This window comes from Colletotrichum paranaense (assembly GCF_030867605.1).
Source record: "Colletotrichum paranaense strain IMI 384185 chromosome Unknown Scaffold_3.1, whole genome shotgun sequence".
Taxonomy (NCBI): Eukaryota; Fungi; Ascomycota; class Sordariomycetes; order Glomerellales; family Glomerellaceae; genus Colletotrichum; species Colletotrichum paranaense.
This window is the reverse complement of record NW_026848961.1, coordinates 1,516,227-1,538,409: the sequence shown is the minus strand read 5'-3', so window position 1 is coordinate 1,538,409 and position 22,183 is coordinate 1,516,227. Positions and strand designations below refer to the sequence as shown.

The following is a 22,183-nucleotide window of genomic DNA, read 5'->3' as shown; positions in this document are numbered from 1 at the left end:
ATTGACGGCGATAAAAGTCCGGGCTCTGTGCGGTCGCCAAAACTGGCCGCCAGGTGCGCACATCCTTTCCTTGAACTTCCTCAACCTTGCCATTGCTTGTACCCCCAATAGGTTGGCGTGAGATTTTTCTCTCGTTCGGCCGCTAATACTCTGTACATACTGGATACACAGACAAAAAGTGACGAAGGAGGAGGAGAAGGGAGCGGGCGGCGATGGGCGGAAGACCTCGCCTGTCAAGCCCGCGTTACATTCGCAACCCCCCCCCCCCATTTCCACTTTATTTCTGCTCCCCCTCCCTTTTTTCTCACGCCCTCGCTCAAATTTCCTGCCCCCAACATCTGGGAAATCTTGCCCGTTTGCCTGCCTTGCCTGCCTGGCTTACCTAGCACCTTGGTGTCATACCATGTGCGGCTAGAAGAGAGGGCTGGGGACTGGGGGGTAGGAGTGGTTGTGGATGGGACCCGCGTCCCCCCCCCCCTTGCGCGCGTGCGTGGGAGCAGCAGCGCCAGCGTCCGTGGGCAAAGATGCGCCGTCGCCGCCGCCGCGTCTCGGGTGGTAACATGTCAGATTTACAAGCGCTAGGTATCCCGTAGCTTGTTGCTTGCAAGAGGAAGTACACTCTACACTACATGGCGGGTGGGGGAAGGGAGGGGGTGAAGAGAGGAAAACGGGAACAAGAAGGAAAGAAACAGAAAAATCACAAGAGATTACCGTACGTGCAGGGAGATGCCGCAGTATGACAGAATAGCGCGTCTGCAATCCTCGTCGAAGCGGAGAGAGTATGTAAACTAGGAAAAAAGTTCTGGAGTTCTCCCGTCTTGGGGCCTCTGGGAGCTAGTCTACGGATAGTCTAGTTTCTAGACAAGAGCTGAACTTCTGAAGAGGCTGTAAAAACAAGCACAGAGATGTCCAAAGGTTGAAGGCGGCGTTGTCACTTGTTGATGAAGCCTTTTTTGCCACCACCATCACCTACCTACCTTGGTCCTTGCGATACGAACGATGCAACCGTATTCTCGACTATCCATCGACTCCTCCAGGCTCCTGCTGGGAAAAAGGTCTCAGAGTCGTTGAGCAAGCAGGTGGCCGAAGGAAGAAACATGGGCATTGCATACGGGAAAAGAAAGGAGAAAGGGCAACGTACTGTGTAGACGCGCCCCCCGGATTTAGACTGATCACAACAGCGGCGGCAGCAAAGTTTCTTGCGTGGCATACGGATACTGGCACGACTGGCAAGAAAGACTGGGTGGTGGTTTCCAGCCCATCTGCCCTCCGGATGCAAGTATGCTTCGCATAATGTGTGTCCCGTCGCCTGCTGTTGGCTCCGTTGGTGACAATCCAGCAGCAGCATGTATCTATCTGTAAGGCAAAGCAATGCAACGGCCCTTGCCTTGGAATACCACGTACGGAGACAGTGACAGACAGCGAGGAAGACAGACAGAGGACGACGTTACGAAATGTCTCTTTTTTTTTCTGCCCTTTCTTCCACATGTCCAAGTCTCTCTCTTGTCTCGTCTTCAACGTCGTCCCGTCCATTGTTGAGGAACAATCCCCTTGTTGCATAACTTTTTCGGCTTTGTTTCTCGAACTTCTTGTTCTTCCCTCCCTTTCCTCCGTGCCGCCCCCCCCCCCCCCCGGCCCTTTCTCCCTGCCCTTTGCCCGCCTCTGGTTTCCTTGTCCACAAAGATTGACTTTGTTCCAACAGAGATTTTTCTGCCCATCGGGGACCACATGGAACGGCTATACTCTACCGGTTTGGGTCATTCGATCGGCTCGCCGCTCTCGAGAAAGAATGAAAAAACTAAACTCAACTAAAAACACAATGATAACCTCGGCGTAGTTAGACTTCTGACAGCCGCCCTCCTTCCCTTGTTTGCGTTGTGTGCCGCGCACGTCTTTTTGGGAGTGAGAGAAACGGGAGGGTCCCCCCGGTACCCGAGTACGTATCCGTAGACCGTAGAGAAGCGGTAGACGGGCGCCAGTCTAAGACCAAGCAAGCCTCTTCCCAGCCATCCATCCACTCTGGCACCTCACTCTCCGCCATCAGTGCGTCTTTTTTGTGCCTCTCTCTCTCTCTCCGTGTGTGTCGACGTCTATCTCTTTGCCGGGACGGGAGGGTGTGAGGTATAATGTTCTGGCGCGCGCCGTCCTTCCCTCTCCCCTACCACTCAACCTCTCTCTATCTTGATTTAGCTCCCGAGACGAGACACACAACCTCTCTGTCTGGGACACGACCGGTGTGAGCCAGGAAGGTGGCAGAATCATACAATAACAATGACAGCACCAAATCCAATTATTGGTGATGTCGGGATCGGTTCTAGCCGGCCTCTTTTTTTCTCCCTCTTTTTTCTTCGAGGATACCCACTTTTTCGTCGAGATTCGGGAAGAGGAGAGAGGAGACAATCCTTCCCCCGCTCGCTCGTCGCGTCCGCTTGTCACGACCCGGGTCGGCCGCGCGAGGCGAAGCGAAGGCGGATAGGATTTGCCAGGTAGATGTAAACAGACCAGTCTCGACTTGGCCAGGCCAGGAAGGTAGGTAGGTCTTCCGAAGGTCTTGATTTGCAGGGCAAGCAAGGCAAGGCAAGGTAGAGCAAGCAAAACACCACAGCAGGCTCTCCCTCACCCTCACCCTCCCCCTCCCACCCCCGGAAAGCGAAAGGGTACGATTGCCTGCATGCGCGTACGGGTATGCATGCTGCTCAGACATGGGGTGGCGGCGGCGAGATCACGGATCACAGAGGAGCCCTGGAAACTCTCGCTCGTTCTTCCAAGCGGCCTAGAAGTGCACTACGGACTACGGATTCTGTATCCGTACGGAGTGTTGCGAACCTCGTCCTCGCTCACGGAGGATGCCCCCTCAGGAAACAGAGCAGGTGTCGTGAAATGGCTCTTGCGCACCTGGGCCGCAGCAAGCAGGCGCATGCTGGGCAGATCATGTAACTGTCAGGGACGGGGTCAAGCGAGCGTGACGTGGACCTTTGACCTTTTTGCGCGCTCGAGCTGATGTCCTCTGTGCCTCTCTCTCTCGCCAGACTTCGTGTCTCCTTGCCGTCCACTTGTGAGTGGCGCTGTCATGTTGGACCTTGGACACCGGATGAATCGTCAAGTCGGGATAGAACTTGAACGCTTGAAACGGTTCGCCCCCTCCTTCACGACCCCTGTGCTCGTCCCTGACGTCCCTGATTGATATCACATGAGAGACGGGCTGGGAAAGGGAGCTTGGGGCTCGGCGGTGCGAGATTGACTTTTTTTATTACCTCGCTACGCAGACTGTCTTGCTTCCTCGTGGGTACCCCGGCACCAGTGGCCTCCCTGCAATGGTTGGTATGACCAGGCTGTCTCGTCTCGTTGTGTCGTGACTTGTCTTGTCTTGCCTTTATTCCGACATGACGAGGTCGACCGTTGAAGTAGTCGGTTGCCCGAGGTATGATTACGTATTAGAAAGAGAGCGGTGCATCATCGCGCAGCGAAGCGTTGAAGAATGCAGCACGTATAGCGTGCGCAGAATATGCAAGCCTCGGCATCCGTCTTTGCGACTCCAGCTTTCTTTTCCCGGGGGACATTTGCGACTTGTCGTCGTCGTCTTGTCATTTCTGAGAGTTTTCACTAAATGGCATGTTGGTGGTTTGATGCAGGAGAGACGGCAGGCCAGGCCAGGCCGCCATGGCAGGGCCCGGCGCATCGCATCGATGCTCCCTCACCTCGCTCCAGCCCTGTCCCGCCCGCCCAAAACTAGCCGCGAAACACGGCGGCGGGAAGAGAGGAGGCTCGGAAAGTAGGTTGTGAGGTAAGGTAGCGGTATCCGCAGTGCTGTGCGCAGCGGTGCAGCGGGCATCGTGCATGAACTGCTGGTACGGCATGATAAGATGGGTGTGTTATACATGTGACGGAGCACCGCCTGGCTTCTCTTTTTTTCGCCTTTCCAAGGGTTGACCTGGACAACATCGGGAGAGGGCGAGGAGAGAGAAGGTTAGCGGGCCTGGAAGCTGCATTCTCTTGGTGTCGATTGGCAAATGCAGGCGCATGTGCGTGCAGTGGCCTCATGGGAGAGGCATATATGGCAGACATGGGAGTCCCCGAAGCTGGAGAGTGTGCCATGCCAGGTCCGGGGCGCATGAGACGGCCCTTTCGTTTGGTGTTTCCCGCCTCCCGCCGCGCGGCAGGTTTGGCGATGCAAGTCAATTCGAGACCCGAAGCTAGGTGCACCTTTCTTCGAGGGAGCTTGGATAACAAGCTTTTCTCTCTCGCCTTCTCGTTTCTTGTCACCTCTCTGGCTCCTCCGCCGGATGTGGGAGTATGGGGGGAGCTACGGCGCGAATATGAAGCAGCCAACATCGGCTGTGCAAGCTTTCTCTCCCTTTTAAGGTGCAACCTTCGACCGATGACTGGGCGTGATGTGCATGACTGGCGTCTGTGGGGGATGCGCTGCCACTGCGATCAATGTCCTAGGCCGATTGGATGGCTTTAATTTTCGCCGCACCAAGGGCCCCCGGTGATATGGTTTGGCGATCCAAAGGGTCGAAGTCTGATGTCGTCTTCTTTGGGCGTATGTACCCAATACGTCTGCGGAATCTTCAATATCATTTCCACAATAAGATAGAAATAGCCTTCTGTTGAACCGGATATTGAAGGGGGTGTGAAGTGAGCGGCATCCGAGTCAGAGACTTCGTCGACGAGTAGATAACGGCGACATCATATTCGTAGTTGTACGCAAGGACAAAAAGGTCCAAAACTGATTTTCGCACTCGCATCTGCCGAGCCCAGACTCCAATATGGTCCCTGACTGAGCGTTCCGAAAGCCGTCAGACAGAGGCGCCGAGGAGTGATTGGGCCTCTGCAGCCCATCATTCCAACATCGTGCAAGGTATGACCTTCTTCACAGCCTCCTTTCCACTCAGACCGTCCCGATTTCAGCTCCGTGGGCTCGTGGGTAACCTCGTGGGCGAAGGAAACATGTCGCTTGTTTTGGGGGAGGGTGAAGAGCAAAGAGGGTGTGTCCAGGTGTGTCTGATCCGGTGTTTAGGCCTGATGTCGGTACCTGCAGGAGATGGAGAGGTTGAAGGTGAGGTGAAAGGTCCCCTGAGGTTCGAAGCGTTCGGTCTTTCTTGCAACAAGAAGGTTCCAAGGGGACTCTGACGTGCACATGCATTCTTCCTGGGATTTGAGGAATGACGGGATTCAAGCTGGGGAAACATCGGTGCGCCGACGCTGCTGCAGCTCCTGCATTTGCCAATATGGCTGGCGGAGCAGCTGGCATTGACATCTCTCGGTCCAGGAACGGCACCTGAGTTAGCTTCGCCTTACTCGGGAAGCTTTGACTGCATGTCTCTGTCTCTACACCTTCCCGTCATGTAGCTTCGATGAGATGTGATTTGAGTTTAGGTGTAAGTGAGAGATGACTAACATGAAAACCTCAGAGGTGACCAAGGTGGGTGTCGGTGGCTCTCGGTGAGACAAAGATCATGTGACCCCGCGACCGGTACGTGCCTGGATCGACCTTGGATGTAAATGCGCTTGGAACTCTCTAGCCTGCGGCGCCGCGTGATTCGCGTATCGTTGACGACAGAAAATAACCCCTTTGTTTGCTTATGGAGACACTAGAGGCAAAATCCAGCATTATGACCCTACGTTTCTGTTGTGTGGATCTGAACGACATTGCATGCTCAACGCGCATGTGCCTCGCATTGCAGCGCCGTTTGGCACATCTATCATGCTAGCAAAGCAAGAAGGGCAGAAGAGAAAAGAAAAAGAAACACTGTTGCTCCAAAATAATCACGTGTGTCAGAACCGAAATGCCTTCGCCGGAGAAGACACCTATCCCACCAGCCGCAAAGCCGCGGTTCGGCAACAACTTCGATCCGTACAACTCAAGCGCCACCGGACATCAACGCCCGGATCACGTCCCGGGCACAGGATGGCGAACCAGCCGCGCCCGCAAGCTCTCGGAGCAGTTTGCGGGCGGTCACACTGGCGGTGCCCGCATGAGTGACACGTACGGCGCTGGCAGCGAGGACTTTGACGAGAAGCTGAAGATGGTGGTACCCAAGGACGTCAAGGCGAGAGCAAAAATGAGCGTGGCGGACATGCTGGCGCGGCCGGGGCTGATGAGGAGCGGCTCTTCAATCTCTGAGACCGGCTCCGTGACATCTAGCACGTCTGCTACAGCACCGGGTGGGTTGGTAAGGATGAGCGAAGAGGAGGTCATGGAAGCTCGGCGGAAGGAGGACGAGGATGCTGAGGCGACGAGGGCGGCTGGTAGGGGATTGTTCGAGGGCGTCACGGTGTACGTCAACGGGAGCACGCATCCCATCATCTCGGATCACAAACTCAAGCGCGTCTTGGTCGAGAACGGTGCGCGCATGTCCATACATCTCGGACGGAGGCAGGTTACGCATGTTATTGTCGGGAGACCGGCGGGCGGAGGCGCTGGAGCCGGCGGAGGACTCGCGAGCGGCAAACTTGAAAAGGAAATTCGCAGGATCGGCGGGTCTGCCGTCAAATATATTGACGTTGAATGGTTCGTTCTTTCTTTGTCTCCCTATCTCATCTACTTGTATGAATCGGCTGACGCTAATCCTTGCGCAGGGTAATGGAGAGTCTCAAGGCCGGAAGTCGATTGCCCGAAGCACGCTTCGCTCCTCTGAAAGTTGCGAGAGAGGGCCAACGAAGTCTTTATGGAACGTACGGGAAGCAGGCCTCCAAGGAGTCCCCCGCTGGATCGGCAAGTTGACGTGGTTAGTTCTTGGATCATTATCGACGTCGGCGAACGTGAACGGTTTTCAACTATTGCATTGATGGGTCACTGGAGGCACAACGATACCAGGAATACATTGGGGGGCATGCTGTGATTCGGCATACGAGGCGTTGGTTGGAACTTCTCTAGTTTGCTATTCCATTTGGAACTTCATAACCACCATTACCGTTTCGCTCGTAAATATTCGATCCATGCCTGTCACGTCCTGTCCTCTCAGTCGAACTTCCGTAGATGATGCCCCCCGTCTCCCATTTCACCGGAACCTAAATCGTATTTCCCGATGAATCTATCCCTGGACGGAGATGAGAAACAGCCGCTCAGCTTCGAACCTGGTCACACGTTCGACGGCCCGTGAGCAAACATGGTACGACGGCCGTGACTCGGTACGGGTATCGGGTTTTCCTTCGAGCCTCGTCTTCCCGCCATGGGATCGTATACATTTGAACGTCAATGGTCCTGGAGAGACGACCTTACGCTCTATTTTCGTCACACAAGCTGACCATGGCGAGGCCTAGGGCGGAAGGGTGTGACCGAGGAGATCGTGAATACGGGATGGAGGGCTCTCGATTTTCGTCATACCACCCATCCTGCGGGCGCGTGTCGCTTTGCAACGACGGCTTCATGTCGCACGATGGTTGTCGTCGTCGGTGGCAATTGCTTCAGGGGAGAGATTGCGGTCGGCCTGGGCTTTCTTGGCTCAGTGTCCTTATTTCAGTTGGGCGAGTCCAGACCATGGGAGCTCAGCGTCCGATGGTCGGGGTTGAATGTTCCGATATAGTTACCTAGCAGCTACCAAGGAAATCTAGACGAATATGTTAACACTGTTGAGCTTGATATAGCTGGCTATGAGGCCTACGTCCACGGCGGATTCCGACTATGACGAGGAAATGACGGAATTTTCAAAGGATCGGCCAGCAGCGTACCGCAGTCTTTCATGACCACCCCTCATATCTCCTCAGCCCGGTACCCTGTACATAGATTCAGACAAAAGACCGGTGAACGGGTTTCTGAAAACTGTTCAGAAAGATTGAAACCTTGTTGAGAAGATCAAGTCTCTTGAGCCATCGAGATCGAATAGACTGAGTTCCTCTTTAATTAGCAAAGTATCTACATCATATGTTTTCCTGGTAAGCCGGACAGCTTTTATTTTGTTTATATTTTTTACTTTTTCTTCTAAAAAAAGCCAGTGGACGATAGTAGTCTATATTATTCGTGACTAAGACGTTCTACGGTCATTGACGGGTTTGATTCGTGACGGAAACAGATCCAGCGTGGTGCGTTGACATCCCTTCCCACTAACTTCAATACATATCGACCGACGTTGGATACTAAGTGATAAGGCGGTCATATTCTCATTTCTCAATATCTCAGAATCAAAGTATCATATCCGCTTTTTGATTCTCAGGCTTGTTACTGGAGCTCATGATATCACTCGTAACGTTCGTGGCTGTACTATCTTATCTTGGTTAGTAGAATGTCTTGATGTGTGATCTTCAACACCAAAACACAGTTACGAACCGGTGATGAAACGATTGGCACAGGCTTCTCTGTCGTGCGTAGCAAAAGGTGATATCTACAACTTCGCTCTAGCCTCCGTACTCTTATGTCCATCCCCCCTCACCTCCCAATACTCCCTCACCTTCTCCCTCGCAACATCCACCGCGCCAGCATCCTCGACCGTACTCGGCACCTGGACCTCCTTCCCAAACTCCTCGTGCACCGCGTTCTCCAACAGCTCCCTCAGGACGCGGCGCAGCGTCTTGCCGCTGCGCGTCTTGGGAATCATTCCCTTGCCCTGGATGAGCCCGCCCAGCGTGGCGATGGCGCCGACCTGCGACCGCACGAGCGCGTTGATCTCGTCGGCGAGCTTCGCGTCGGGCACCGCCGAGGCCGGGTGCTCGGGCGTCGAGAGCGTGATGAAGGCGAAGGGGAGCTGGCCCTTGAGCGCGTCCGGGATGCCCACCACGCAGGCTTCCGCGACGAGGGGGTGGGATGTGATGGCTTGTTCGAGGCCGCCTGTTTTATCTTGTTGTTAGCTTCGGGGGGCTTTCTATTTGGCATGGAAAAGAACTTCCGAGGACGAGGACGAGGACGAGGACGAGGACGATGCTTACCACTTGACAAACGATGAGCGCTGACATTGAGTACGTCGTCGTTACGGGACATGACGTTGACGTAACCCTCGACGTCGATGTAGCCTGCATCCCCCGTATCCAACCACTTGCCATTGAAACGCTTCAGATAGCCTTTGTAAAACCGCTCCTCATCTTGCCACAGAGTTCTGAAAGCAGTCGGGGCAAGAGGCAACCCGAGGACGATGTTTCCCATCGTGCCTCTCGGAAGTTCCTTACCGTCATCATCCACGATGCGGACGTCGAAGCCAGGCATGGCTTTTCCGGCGCTGCCCGGCTTGATCTTGGGAGGAGGGTGGCCACGCACATCCGTACCGCGGTCTTTTCCGGCATGCGGCACGAGAGCCCGCCCCGTGATGGGCGAACCGGCTTCCGTCGACCACCAGTTGTCCACAACGTGGGCGTCGACTGCGCCGTAGGTTTCAAGGAGCTCCTGGTACATTGTGATGATTGCCGGTTCGGACCGCTCGCCCGCCAAGAAGAGCCCCTTGAGCGTCCGGAGGCCGCCGCGCTCTCCGATCTGCTTGAAGAGCTTGTTCTCGGGATCGTCGCGCTTGATGGCGCGGAGAGCCGTCGGCGCTGTGAACATGGTGTTGACCTTGTACTCTTCCACGATGCGCCAAAAGGCTGAGGCATCTGGTGTGCCGACGGGTTTGCCCTCGTAGAGGACGGTGGCGGCACCCGTGAAGAGGGGGGCGTATGCGATATAGCTGTGCCCTACGACCTAAACCACCTAACATTAGAATCTGACCCAGCCCCGTGAGAGCTTGACAAAACGTACCCATCCGATATCTGACGCTGTGAACGAAACACAGCCGGGGCCGTGGATGTTGAACAAGTAGCTGATAGAAAGATGCAGCCCGACAGCGTGTCCAGCAGCATCCCTCAACACGCCTTTTGGCGTTCCCGTCGTACCAGATGTGTGGATGATGTAGATCGGGTCCGTCGACTTCACAGGCACGCAATCGGCCCTAACGCCCCTCGCACGACAGCTCTTTACAATGCTCTGCCAGTTCCTCTCACCGTCGTTCCTCTTGATGGGGTTCCACCGGATCTGCTCGCGCTGCCATACAACCACCTTGTCGGGTTTGTGCTTGGAGATCTGGCAAGCCTCCTCAACGAGCGGCTTGTAGCTCATGGGCGGCTTATTACCGTCGATACCACACGAAGCCGTCAGGATGGCCACGGGCTGAGAGGCCTCTATACGCTGGGCGAGAGCGGCCGGTGCGAACCCGCCGAATACGACGGCGTGGATTGCACCTAGGCGACTGACGGCGAGTATGCCTATCAATGCCGCGGGAATCATGGGCACTAATAGTAGTGTAAGGTTTGGATCGGAAAATTGGCTATCCGACAATGAGAAGAATACTTACTATATACCAAGACGACGTCGCCCTTTTTCACTCCCTCTTCCCTCAGCGCCCCGGCGAAGACCTCAACCTCGTCGAGTAGCTGGTTGTATGTGAGGGTCTGCTTGGTATTCGTTACGGGACTGTCATAGTATATTGCCGGCGCATCACCCCTGCCATCATGAACGTGACGGTCTACACAGTTGAAACAGGTCGAGATTTCTCCGTCCGGAAACCACTCCCAAGAGTCGTGGGTGACGCCGCTCTTGAGCGTCTTCTTGGTGACTTTGAGTGTTGAAGAGGGCTTCTTGTGCCAGTGCAGGTGTTCGGCCTGGTGGGCCCAAAAAGATTCCGGATCCTCAAGGGAATGACGCAAGACTTCGTCTTGAGGGTGTAAGTTGTCCATGTTTACAGCGACTTGCTGTCTGGCGTTGCCGAATGGGTGGTAAATTCGATTGGCTGTGAAGAAATGAGACAATGAGCGCTGGTGAGATTACGACAGAAAGATGAAGGAGGTCCGAAATAGCATCAAAACTATAGAAGCATTACTCGTTGGGACTACGTGAGTCCTCTCGGCTTCGGCTCTCTCAAACAGTCGGACGGCTGGAAGTTTGGAGGTTGGGACGGCGTTGCGATACGAGACAGCTCTACCCTTGCTGCAGCAGCTGACGTGCCCTCTCTCCCCTTGGACCTTGGTGCGTTGGCTGGCTTGACCTGGGGTTGCCGCTGAGGAGGCACCCTTCCCCGCATTCCGTTGACCCGGGGTAAGGAGAGCGACCGGCATTGCCGACCACGCCGACATCGCCAACCGACCTTGGCTTCTTCCAACGACTGGTGACCCCACGGGGTTCGATCTTCGTCCGATTGCTTATTTTCGCCTGCAGCTCACAGATCACAGCTTGCAGACCTTTCTTTGTCTTCGTTGGGGTTTGAGTAATTGAGTATCTAACAGGCCTTGAGAGACGATTGATAAGTACCTTACACAGCCAGACTCAACGAAGCTCTCGCCCTCGAGAAAGAAAAAGGCATCAATTAACATTATTGAAGATCAGCTTCTCTGATAGTTCCGTTAAATACTTGTCCAGTCTCACTATAGAGCAAGTGAACGCTCTATAAGTGAGGGACTGCTTCGTCAATTCTCCTTGAAGATACTGGTGGTGAGGTGACTGGGACTATTTCCCCAGAGACGGGCGATGGTCCCACCCGGCTCCCCGCAAGACCCATCCGTCCCGTATCACACTTGCCTGTCTGCGCAATCAAGTTTACCCAAGTGTAAAGTCCCGAAAGTGACTCGAAGTTAAGTGTAAGTGTGAGGGAGAACATCCCGAGAACTTTCCGGGCTGCAGATCCAACTACAGAAACACGGTCAATCCAACAACGCGTCCCATAACTACCTCCCTATCCAGGCAACGGGAAGTAGTAAAATTGAGAAGCCTTCGCAGTAGCTCTGATTGTGCCGGAACAATTGTAGACACACCGACGCTCCCCGAAGCCCTCGTCTTACTATCCCAATACGGTCGAAATTCCAACTCGCTCGCCCTGAACACCTCATCCGGACAGGCAATCACCCGTAAACCCTAGGATGTTCACGATGCCTTATAAGTCTGCAGGGCAGAGGGCGAGAGTCAACACGCGCAAGACATTCGAGCCACCGCTTCAAGCGGCACGACATGACCAACGGCTTCGGCCCAGCCGGCTTCCACCGGGTTCAACGGTCTCCACGCCCTCCAGGATCCGGTACGATCACCCGCAGGTCGAGGGAGGATAAGACTCTCTCACGCCGCGTATCCGTAAGGAAGCTTGAAGGTGAGCAGCAGGAGAAACGAACCCGAAAGGCCCCCGGCCCTCGGGGAGGGTTACCCATGAAGATTATCTTCCCCAGCGCCAAGCGTCGACTGACAGGCGTCAAGCAAGTGATAACTGTATGTAACCCTGTCGCCCTATGAAATGTCATCCGCATCCGTGATGCCTCTAGCATTTATGCCTCATTTGTTCCGAAGAATCCTGGGTGACAATCCATGCGCTCTAATGCATTCGTGGAAATTCGATTGATGGCGATCAGCGCATAGTGGCTCAGTTGGGTTGTTAATCTCGCTTACGTCCGCGTTTGCAACACCGCTTATGTGCACATATAGAGATTGTCGACGACTCGTGAAAGGGATATCGCTCTAGAACGATAGTCTGTTAGAGGGTAGTCCGTACTCTTTACATACCTTAGGTTGAAATTTCACATTCCTCCTACAATGCTTTATGTTTGGAAAATGGGCTTCACCCACACTCCCAACCCTTTCTTTTCAGCTCACCGTTTTTCTCATTGTAATCTAGAATGGCATAGCCAAAACCATGCGCCTGGAATTACCAGCTGCACTAGGTACGACTCACGAGTATCCGTACTAACGGTATGTTTCCATTTCCAGCTCAGCAACAAAGACCCACACCTCCATGATCCATCACAGCGTGCTCGTCCCGTCCAATCCGGTTGTACCTTTCACCGCTGCAGTAGCGCCCAAGCGCTGCAAGATGCAGGTACGGCGCAGCGCTAGGTACGTCTGTACTCCGTACCCCCGAACCACCCCTTTTTTCCATAAGGTTCTTCTCCATAACAAGGTAAACAAAGAATAAACCACCAAACAAAACAACCTTAATCGATCTGGATGCAACGATAGTAAATCTCAGCCCCCGAATAGCGGTCTGTCAGGCGGGCTGCAGCTCTTAGCTCCTCCTCATACCTATCTCTACCAAGAAGCAATTACGTCGCCCCCCTCCTCTTGGCTGGAATGCCGCGTCTCTCCCAAGACACTCACCTAAGAGAGAAAGGTTTGTACCTCGTATGCGCTCTAGGCACAAGGAATGCGGCACGGCTGCGGCGTAGAAAAGGGGGGTGGAAGAAATCCCAAGACCTAAGAGGCGCCCAGTACCTAGGTGTGCTAGGCATGCGGAACTGCGCCCTCTTTCCAAGATACACACTCAAGAATCCTCCTCCCCGCAAATGATCTTTCGAAGGTGAATAGCCTTGTTCATCCTTTAGCGAAATGAGGCCGACGTGTTCCCCTCTTCTCTCTCCGTCAGTTCATCTACGAAATACATCCTTCACTCTCACCGGAATCCATATCCGTCAAACCTCGGGGAGTCGGGAGGGGGAGGGGGACCTCTCATCAAGCTCCGCGCTATTGCTAGACTATTTCCATTCCGGCGTCCTTGGTTGTCTTGAACGTATTTTCGTCGTCACAGCCGTTTTGTCACTTCCCGAAGCAAAGAGTCACCGACTTGCCGATAATGTGATAATGCTCTTGCCCCCGAAGAAGTAGACTAGACGTACATGGAGTTCCGGATCCCGGAGACCGCTTGTGTAATTCTGCCTCCTCGGGATACTATCCTGCTAGGAACTTATTGAACGGACAGTGGTCCGAATGCCTATAGCAATGTCGTATCATCCCCAAGGCAAGCGGGCCATAGCTTGAGAAATTCTCCGAGGTAGATAAGCTCATTACAATTATGAAATCATCCATCCACTTGACGTCACGTCGAAGTGATGGGCTAGCAAACAGCACACTTGGACATTCATACACATTACGCGGCAGTTCGTTTTGGCAGTAGGGCGTGATACACATGAGGATGAGTACTTAATCGTCAGGCGAGAGGAGAATATGATGTGAATTGGGTCAAACAGGTTACTCTGCCGCGAGTAAAGACGAGACAGTCGAAGAATATCCTATCATGGTCGCATTATATTCCCATTCTCTAAGCCTCTCGAAAATGAAGAAAAAGAGGATGGTATGTACCGCACACACACACGCGGATATGATCCTCAATTGGCGATTTGACGGGAATACCGAGCCAAAAAAACCGTTATTGGGGCGAAGGTTTGTTTGCAAAGCAAGTACAAGAAGTTGCAGTATTGACAGGTATGAGTTTACTGCATGGCTTGGGCGTTCCCGTGATTGAGAACTCCATGGCGCCATGCAGGCAAGAAAATGTACCGGGTATTCTGTGGGCGTGTCGTTTCCTTTCTCCGTCGTTTTTGGGATCCATTCCCAAGCTCTCCTTATCCAAGGAGACTCCCAAAACTCCCATCCAAAAAAAGTACCCATCCAGTCGATTGCGTGTCGGATGGGTTCACAACCGCGCTCCAGTCATTAGGTGTCGTAGGCTCCCCACGAAAATTAAAATATTATCGTACGTCAAAGATCGTAGGGGGAGACGTGGATGGCGAGACGTGAATGTTGATTTAGAGGACAAAAGCAGCGAATCCGAGAACACCAGCCAGACCGGCGCCAGAGAGGGCAGCGGCCTTGCCAGCACCGGCGGTAGGAACGGAGACGGGCTTGGTGGGGGTGATGGCGGCAGTGCCGGCGACGGTGGTCTTGCTGAGGGCGGGAGTGGCGACGGGGATGGTGCCGTTCTTGGTGGGGGCGGCGCAGTTCTCGCACTTGACGATGGAGGAGGTGATGACGGGCTTGGTGACGGTGCAGGGGCAGTCAGTGATGGTCAGGGTGGTGGCCTGGAATGTTATTAGCTTGGGTTCGAGATCGACATGTTTTTAGAGGTGAAAGGTCGGGCCATCTCCGAGTCTCGGGGAGCGTAAACGCCGGCGCTTGGCCGGCGAGCGCCGAGACACTCTGAAATCATCCCGTCCACCTCCCGAATTCGACGTACCTTGGTGATGGTGTAGGTCTTGTCAGCGTGGGAGATGACAGTGGGACCAGGGCAGTAGGTGGTGTAGGCAGAGACGACCTCAGTGACGTAGGTGACGTTCTTGTTGGCCATGGCGCCGGTGGCGGCGAGGACAAGGGCGGCAGCGGAGAACTTCATTTTGACGGTTGTTTGGGGAGGAGAACTTGGTATTAAGACTCGAAAGAGTTGTAAATGCGAGTTGAGGATTAGGTGGTTGGGTTAACGAGTGAAAGCGACTAAAAAGTCTGGGTCGGTACTGAATGAGTGAGTGTGGGTGAGGAGGGAAAGGGAAACGGGAGACGGGATGGCCTGGAGGAAATGAACTTATATACAGAGATGGGCGCAACGGAACACGACATGGGAACTGGGGGCGGTGGACACTGACTGGGCTCTCTACCTTAGTGCCTGTGCTACACTACCTTGGGGCCCTGCCTTGCGGTAAGGTAATGGGATGGGTCAGGGACGACGGTACCTTCGCCCGGTCATGAAGGGTGGAGCAACGCATCTCCCAGGCCTGGAGATGAGAAGAGGAGCTGGACTGGGAGGGCGAAAGAGAGCACACGCCGCCTTTCCTCCAGACCCCTGCTAAGAGGGACACGATCCATGGCTGAACAAGGGGGGCTGGTTTCTGTTCTCTTTCGCTATTCACTGACCAGCTTATTTCACTTGGGACGAATCAGAAGTGGACTAGACGAACGGGTTCTTGGTAACGAGGGGAGTAAACACGAAAAAAAGACCATTGTGGATGACTTGTGTGGACGGACGGGAAAGGGGGTAGACCAGGTATGGTGTATGTGCTTGTGCGTGTTTTTTTTTTTTTTTTTTTTTTGCGCTTCCTACGTTTGTTGCTGGTGGCTTTGGCAGTCCAGAATTGGCCAGGCAGACGAAGCGGCTACTCCCCTTTGGCCGAGAGGGGGGCGGGAAAATAGGATTGACAAGTTTGGTGGTGTGGTTGCGCAGAGAAGACGGGAAAAGCAAAAGAGAAGTCGAAAAGACTGGGCTAGAAGTTGATTCTCGGAGTACGTACCCTCCAAAATGGGATGAAATCAAATGGGGGTGTGAAAGAGGATGGGAAGAATATGCACACAAAGGGGACCGACCTTGGAGCGCGGGAATTGAGGTGTGGGATTCATTTACCTTTTGACCCACTCGGACCCAGATGACCACTTAGATCCGGGTATTATTGGGTGTAGTAAGATAGAGTACGAATAGAGCCACGAGGTGACTGACCAGCAAGCGCTTGCTTTGCTTCATCAGATCGTTCGTTGATCGTCTGTGTTTTGCTTCACACTGTCGCTCGGAAGCACCCTTTGAAAACTCCTTGCGTGGGAATCAGTCCTCGACTCTGGTCGCGGCCCTCCTGATCGCTCCGAATCTGCAAGGAGTTCGGACGAGCGAGATGAGATGACTCGAGCCCACCTCAGGAAACAGAGTCAAGGACTCAAGGTAAGCTTGAGCATTTTCAGCGGGTCGGCCAACCGTTGACCAGCATCTGGGCAGCGAGCTGGCCATCCTCCGTAGACACACGAAAGATCCGTACACGCACGCATCGCTCTTTCCTGTCATGCTGGCAGATCCAATAGCACTGGCCAGCCGTTTCTCGGCAGAGATGCTTGCTCAAAGGCGGGGAAGCCTTTGCTTGATGCGCAGCCGTGATCCGAAATTCCAGGCCGCCATCCGTCGGCCAGCATTGCCAGTGACAGTCGTATCTTTCATTTGACTGTAAGACGTTTTGTCAGGCCCCTGCCGATATCTCCGCCTTAGCTGAGTGAATGCGACACGCATTCAGACGTGTTTGCCAACTCACCTGTGGCCGCGGCAGCCGGTGCTGACGGCTGACGGACCAGTGTCAAGCAGTGTGCGAATCAAGTCAGGATTCAGGAACAAAACCTCGCGCTAATGCAGGTACCATGCAACGCCCAAGTTGACAATGCCCGCCCTCGGATGTGGAGACGGCGGCGACAGGTTTACTGTTCCAGACTCCCAGCTGACGGCCTGATCCCACAGTGACAAAAATAAGTAGTCGAGACTACTATGAGAGTTCAGCAGCGAATCTTCTTTCGTAGAACGTCTTTCGGGGCTGCTGACGGGGCTGTATCGAAAGCTGTGGCTTGCGTCTTTTCCGATAGAAGAACATGCTCAAGCTAACGAGAGCCTGTCCAACGTTGAATTCGCAAGCCAGTTGGCTGTTCTCTGGCGGGCAGCAAGCCAAGAGCTTTGTCCGTTCGCACGGCGTGAAACCTTCGATGAGACAATTGTTTGCATTGGACGGAGGTGTTCTCGTAGACGGGAAGTTATGGCTGGCTTCGACGTCGTGGTTGCCAGCTGTGCCGCATGCCCCGCAGTGTACGAGGGAGAAGGAGACGTATCCGTGAATTCGCTATCGTTCCCGTACTCCGTTCCATAAACAGCTGCCGTTGTCATGGGTTTGCAAGGGCTATGATAGGTGGTAGAAGAGAGGAGAGGGGAGATCAAACTGGAGATGTTGGGGGCTTGGAGTCCGGGACAATGGAGAACGGAAATCGGACTTAAAGCAGCAACAAGGAAATCTCAGAGGACTTAGGTAGTTAAGAGATGTGATTGGCCCAGCTAGTGGGAGACCCAAAAGTAGCCTGATCGTTTGGGCAAGAGCAGACGGCCGCTATTGCAGACCTCAACTTTAATTCTGAAGTACGGACACTCCGTACGTTCCTTTTCTTGGAGAATCGTGCAAGGCGTTCGGGCCCTACGGGTTCCAACTTCGACTTCATCTGGGCAATCTGGGCAGTAGGTTACGAACCGGGAAAATATGCCGCAGCCGACTCACGGCCAGGGGGTCGAATTGAATGCCAAGTCTGGCAATGACGAGCCGTCGGGATCTAGAAGCGCATTACTTTTTTTTCCTGTACGCCAATTTCCTTTGCTGTCATCGTGCGTCTCTTACCTTACACAGTACCTACCTACCTCGAGGCAAGTATGGCATGCAGCTTCCTGCCCGTTCTAGTCAGTTGCTACTTGTCAGTGATGCACCGTACTAACATCCTTCCCATCTGACCGAGGAAACAAGTCGAAGGAATGTTTTTACAGAAACATCCAAGAGCCACCTACCCGCCGCCGTTGAGAACACCGGACGGATCGCCCATCGGATGAAGGCTCCATTTTTAGCCACAGTTCATCTGAGGGTCACGCTCTCGGACATAAACACTGGATGACGACCAACATCTCGAAACATTAGAAGGTGACCCCTCAGATCTGCCCTGAAGCACAAATAAACTTCAGGTCTCCCGTCTAGGTCAATCGAGGTCAGTGCCATAACAATTACCTACGATGCTGCTCAGCTATACTGGCACGACTGGGTTTTGAAAGATGTGCCAGGGCAAGACAGGGTTCCTACAGGTTTCCTGCACATGTCAGATTCTCGCGGGGTGCAGGGGACACATTCAAGAGGTCACACTCACACCCCAAGGGTCTCCGGGGCCCTAGCACTCTCCGGCCTCCGTTGTGGCAGGTTTTCTTCTAAGTTCTAGAGAACCGTTGCCCGCCGTTTGAGTCCAAGTCGTTGCGTACAGCGGAGACAGGCTATTTCAATCGCTCAGATAAAATCGACGTTGACCATTGCCTGTCACCGCATCGAGATCCGGCCATGTTGTGAGGTGGAATCTGCGGCCAACTTCTCCACAGAACCCGAACGACGTCAACAGGTTATATTTATCTGTACGAAGGACCGATGCGGATATATCACTGTTCAGGCAGAATCGACACATTTGACGCGAATAGCGCCAATATGTATCAGACGCGATACCGCCACGAACGAGTGACACAGCGAATGTCTTTCCAAAGCCTCACTCTCCTTTTCGTATATTCTACCTTCCGGTTAGGGAGAAAAACAAGCAGGAAACAACTCCAAGATCCCATACAATGGCATCCGTCCTATCATTGACAGATGTCTCCGCCGCAGCTGTGGATTTGAACTCACCCAACACTTTGATCACTTACAGGGAGCTCATCTGGCTCATTCCGAGATGTCACCACCTAACTCGCCCGACTCAGCGGCTTCACGACTGACCTCTCGTTCGAACTCGAGGCACTTGGCGTTTGTATTCGTATCAATGCAGTTTAGCGGGCTGAATCATTCTGGTCCAGACGGGCACACTCGCCTCCAACGGCCTAGAAGGCTTAGCGGGGCTACATGTTCCCGGCCGGTGGTGTGCCTGGTGGCCTGTGCAGCAACCTGGCCAGGCCAATTCAGGGTGTTACAGCGCACCCTGACCATCAATTAATTTCCACACAACACAGACTTTGCTCAACTCAATTGGGACTATTGCCCGATCTTCATCCTTTACCGCTCTCTTCGGCTCACTTTCATCGTGTTTCCGTGCCTGCAGCTTCCATCCTCTCTTTATGCTTATCGTTATGTGGAGGTACTCGAGAGACAAGTGGCTCGTAAAACTTCATCAGCCGGGCAATTGCAACACGTATCAACCCACCCCATTCCATCCATTTTCGAGTCTTTCAAACCTAAAGTTTGCGTATCCAGTTCTATAGTCTCATCCATTAAGCGGTACGCCAGTTCCTAGTTCATGCCAGCATTTCACTACTAGCTTCATCGGCTGCCCGTAGATAGACTATATGTCAAGATCTGGAGAACCACTCTGTGCCTAGGGAATCCTTGACTGACCTCACTTCAATCTTGACAGCCTGATCTGGGGTACTCCAACTTATGCTAGCTAGAAGCTTACTTCCAGGTGACCAGGCTAGAAGACAAAAATATTCTCGTTTGGCTCGCATGCTCGGCGACGTCTGACGCGAGGTGAGAACGTTGGTGTCCCGCTGCCGAGTATTCTTCTTTCATGAAGCTTTACGAGTCTTGCACGAATTTGAAATCAAAACACATTGAAAGGATTGAGCAGGCGGCGGGGGAGGGCGTTCGCGCTTGGCCTTTGAGCTGGTTGGTCTAGTTTAGAGCCGCCCTGTGAGCTCCCCGGCCCTCGACGAGTTTGCTTCGAACTACGCAAACTCGTCAGTTGCCGGCGCCATTTTGCTGGGCATCTTACGAGGCCATGCGCCACCATTTTACTGGCTTACCGACATTTGATGTCACCATCATAAAGGCGCCTCAATCTCGTGATCGATAGTCATTTTGGCTCCAGGGGATACACTATCGAGTGAGAAATATGAATAACTGATGGTCAGAACCACGAACGGGATTTATATCAATCCCTCTCCTCTTCCCGCAGTCTTTCGTGACCGAGGAGTTGGGGGCTATCCTAGATACGTGGGATATATATCTCGACGAGCTGCCGCTGCCGCTATAAGCGCCTTGAGTATTTCAGATCTCTGGAGCTGGGACGTCTTGGGATATCAATGTGGAAAGTCGAGGAAGTCAACAGGGTAGGAGAAACAGCAACAGACTGACTTACCCTTGAGATCCTGCGGAACACTGATAGAATACTTCAGAATTGCGTAAATCAGAATAATGCAGGTTCATTCTAGCTTGTTTTTCTTGAGAGACTTTCGGGATACAGTAACTAACACGTTCACTTCATCGAAACCCCCATTCCAGTAGGGAAATTGACCAAAGATGATACTGAACTAAGCCTGTAAGCTTGTCGCTCATACATGGTAGTCTCAGTCATTGCAACTCGGGCATATTCCAGACTGCGTAAGATGAGTTATATGAAATTTACGGCCAAGAAAATTGAACGGAGACTACAAGTAGCGTTTCCCGGAGCTGTGGTTGGAAACCATGCGGACACGGCACCGGAATATTGGAGCCGGCTACGGAGCGGCACGGGGGCGCCCGAGTGGATTAGTCAGTGGGCCCGGATGCACGTCATTGAGGGGAACCGAACGGGGACCTCGGTGAGACTTCATCTTTTCGAGCTACTGACAAATCTCTTTCATTCTTTTCAAGTTAACTTCTCAAGTGCAGATTGGCAAGGTTGAAATCAAGGTCAGAAAACTTTATCAAAATGGCCTCAACAATGAGAGCAGTTGGTGAGTCGAACATGCCTTTCATCGTACATAACAGACAAATGGCTTACAAATACAAAAAACTACAGACATCAAGGACGGCAAAGGTCCCAAGGAGAACCTCTTCATCAATGCCGACACGCCAAAGCCCACGGCGGGCGAAGGTGAGGCCCTGGTCAAGATCAAGGCCTTTGGCATCAACCGCATGGACCAAATCCAACGTCTTGGCAATTACCCGCTCCCGCCCCAGGCGCCCAAGACCCTGGGAGTCGAATTCAGCGGGACTATTGAATCCTTTGGCTCGGGCGACCACGGCAATTTCAAGGCTGGAGATGAGGTCTTTGGCCTCGCGTACGGTGGCGCATACGCCGAGTACATTGCCGTCAATAGCAAGATGCTGCTGCACAAGCCCGATTTCCTGTCCTGGGAGCAGGCCGCTGGTGTTCCAGAGGTAAGAAGAAAACTAAAAGCCTGCATGGTTTCCCCGTCATCTGTTTGCACCACCGATGTCGGCAGTTGTGAAATGCTGACCATGAGTGTACACTAGACCTGGATCACCGCCACGCAAGCCCTGTTCCTCGTAGGCGAGTTCTCAAAGGGCAAATCCGTCCTCTGGCACGCCGGCGCCTCTGGCGTCTCCATCGCGGGCATCCAGCTGGCCAAGGACGCGGGTGCGTCCGCCGTCTACGCGACGGCCGGGTCCAACGAGAAGTGTGACTTTGTGGTCAACAAAGTTGGTGCCACGGCGGCCTTCAACTACAAGGAGGTCGACTGGGCCGAGAAGATCAAGGAGGCGACGGGCGGCAAGGGCGTGGACGTGATTGTCGACTTTGTCGGGGGCGGCTACTTCCAAAAGAATCTCGACGTCGCGGCACGGGACGCGCGCATCGTCCTGCTCGGCCTGCTGGGCGGGCCCAACATCGAGGGGGCCAACATTGGGCCTCTGCTGTACAAGCGAATCAGGCTTGAGGGCAGCACGTTGCGGAGCAGGGACGTGGAGTATCAGGGCAAGTTGAGGGATCGGTTGGAGGAGTATGTGCCGCACTTTAAGACGGGCAAGCTCAAGGTCGTAATTGATACGGTGCTTCCGTGGGAGAAGATACAAGAGGCTCATGCGCACCTGGAGGCGAACAAGAACTCGGGAAAGATCATCTGTACCATTTCGTAGAGGGGGCGTTGCAGATCACTGGTCGAACTTGGTTCAAGACTTTCATGCTCAATAACAACTGGTCGGCATAGGTAATGCCAGGCTAAAGAGTGCCTGCTCAAATAACTCTGCGGTTCCACATTATTTGATTTCGACATTTCCATCTGCGTATTGTGTT

The 22,183-nt window shown here is 53.6% G+C and overlaps 7 protein-coding genes across 7 annotated transcripts; 5 read left to right on the top strand and 2 right to left on the bottom strand.

The window, feature by feature from the left end:
* Positions 1 to 941: 941 nt before the first annotated feature.
* Positions 942 to 1,148, top strand: CPAR01_04067 (uncharacterized protein; the record flags this gene model as incomplete). The annotated part of the gene is made up of 1 exon (XM_060488349.1): positions 942 to 1,148. One exon carries the CDS (start codon positions 942 to 944, stop codon positions 1,146 to 1,148), a length of 207 nt encoding a protein of 68 aa, XP_060352555.1.
* Positions 1,149 to 5,789: 4,641 nt separating this feature from the next.
* On the top strand, positions 5,790 to 6,727 carry CPAR01_04066 (BRCA1 C Terminus domain-containing protein; the record flags this gene model as incomplete). Its single annotated transcript, XM_060488348.1, has 2 exons — positions 5,790 to 6,514; positions 6,583 to 6,727. 2 exons carry the CDS (start codon positions 5,790 to 5,792, stop codon positions 6,725 to 6,727), a joined length of 870 nt encoding a protein of 289 aa, XP_060352554.1.
* A 1,597-nt stretch (positions 6,728 to 8,324) lies between these two features.
* On the bottom strand, positions 8,325 to 10,638 carry CPAR01_04065 (AMP-binding enzyme; the record flags this gene model as incomplete). The annotated part of the gene is made up of 4 exons (XM_060488347.1): positions 8,325 to 8,767; positions 8,866 to 9,607; positions 9,665 to 10,194; positions 10,257 to 10,638. The coding sequence occupies 4 exons, from the start codon at positions 10,636 to 10,638 to the stop codon at positions 8,325 to 8,327; spliced, it is 2,097 nt and encodes a 698-aa protein (XP_060352553.1).
* Positions 10,639 to 11,902: 1,264 nt separating this feature from the next.
* CPAR01_04064 (uncharacterized protein) lies at positions 11,903 to 12,412 on the top strand (the record flags this gene model as incomplete). The annotated part of the gene is made up of 2 exons (XM_060488346.1): positions 11,903 to 12,154; positions 12,368 to 12,412. 2 exons carry the CDS (start codon positions 11,903 to 11,905, stop codon positions 12,410 to 12,412), a joined length of 297 nt encoding a protein of 98 aa, XP_060352552.1.
* A 2,048-nt stretch (positions 12,413 to 14,460) lies between these two features.
* On the bottom strand, positions 14,461 to 15,044 carry CPAR01_04063 (mmc protein; the record flags this gene model as incomplete). Its single annotated transcript, XM_060488345.1, has 2 exons — positions 14,461 to 14,733; positions 14,889 to 15,044. The coding sequence occupies 2 exons, from the start codon at positions 15,042 to 15,044 to the stop codon at positions 14,461 to 14,463; spliced, it is 429 nt and encodes a 142-aa protein (XP_060352551.1).
* Positions 15,045 to 16,470: 1,426 nt separating this feature from the next.
* Positions 16,471 to 16,626, top strand: CPAR01_04062 (uncharacterized protein; the record flags this gene model as incomplete). The annotated part of the gene is made up of 1 exon (XM_060488344.1): positions 16,471 to 16,626. The coding sequence occupies one exon, from the start codon at positions 16,471 to 16,473 to the stop codon at positions 16,624 to 16,626; it is 156 nt and encodes a 51-aa protein (XP_060352550.1).
* Positions 16,627 to 20,857: 4,231 nt separating this feature from the next.
* CPAR01_04061 (zinc-binding dehydrogenase) lies at positions 20,858 to 22,026 on the top strand (the record flags this gene model as incomplete). The annotated part of the gene is made up of 3 exons (XM_060488343.1): positions 20,858 to 20,882; positions 20,948 to 21,309; positions 21,406 to 22,026. The coding sequence occupies 3 exons, from the start codon at positions 20,858 to 20,860 to the stop codon at positions 22,024 to 22,026; spliced, it is 1,008 nt and encodes a 335-aa protein (XP_060352549.1).
* Positions 22,027 to 22,183: the final 157 nt, after the last annotated feature.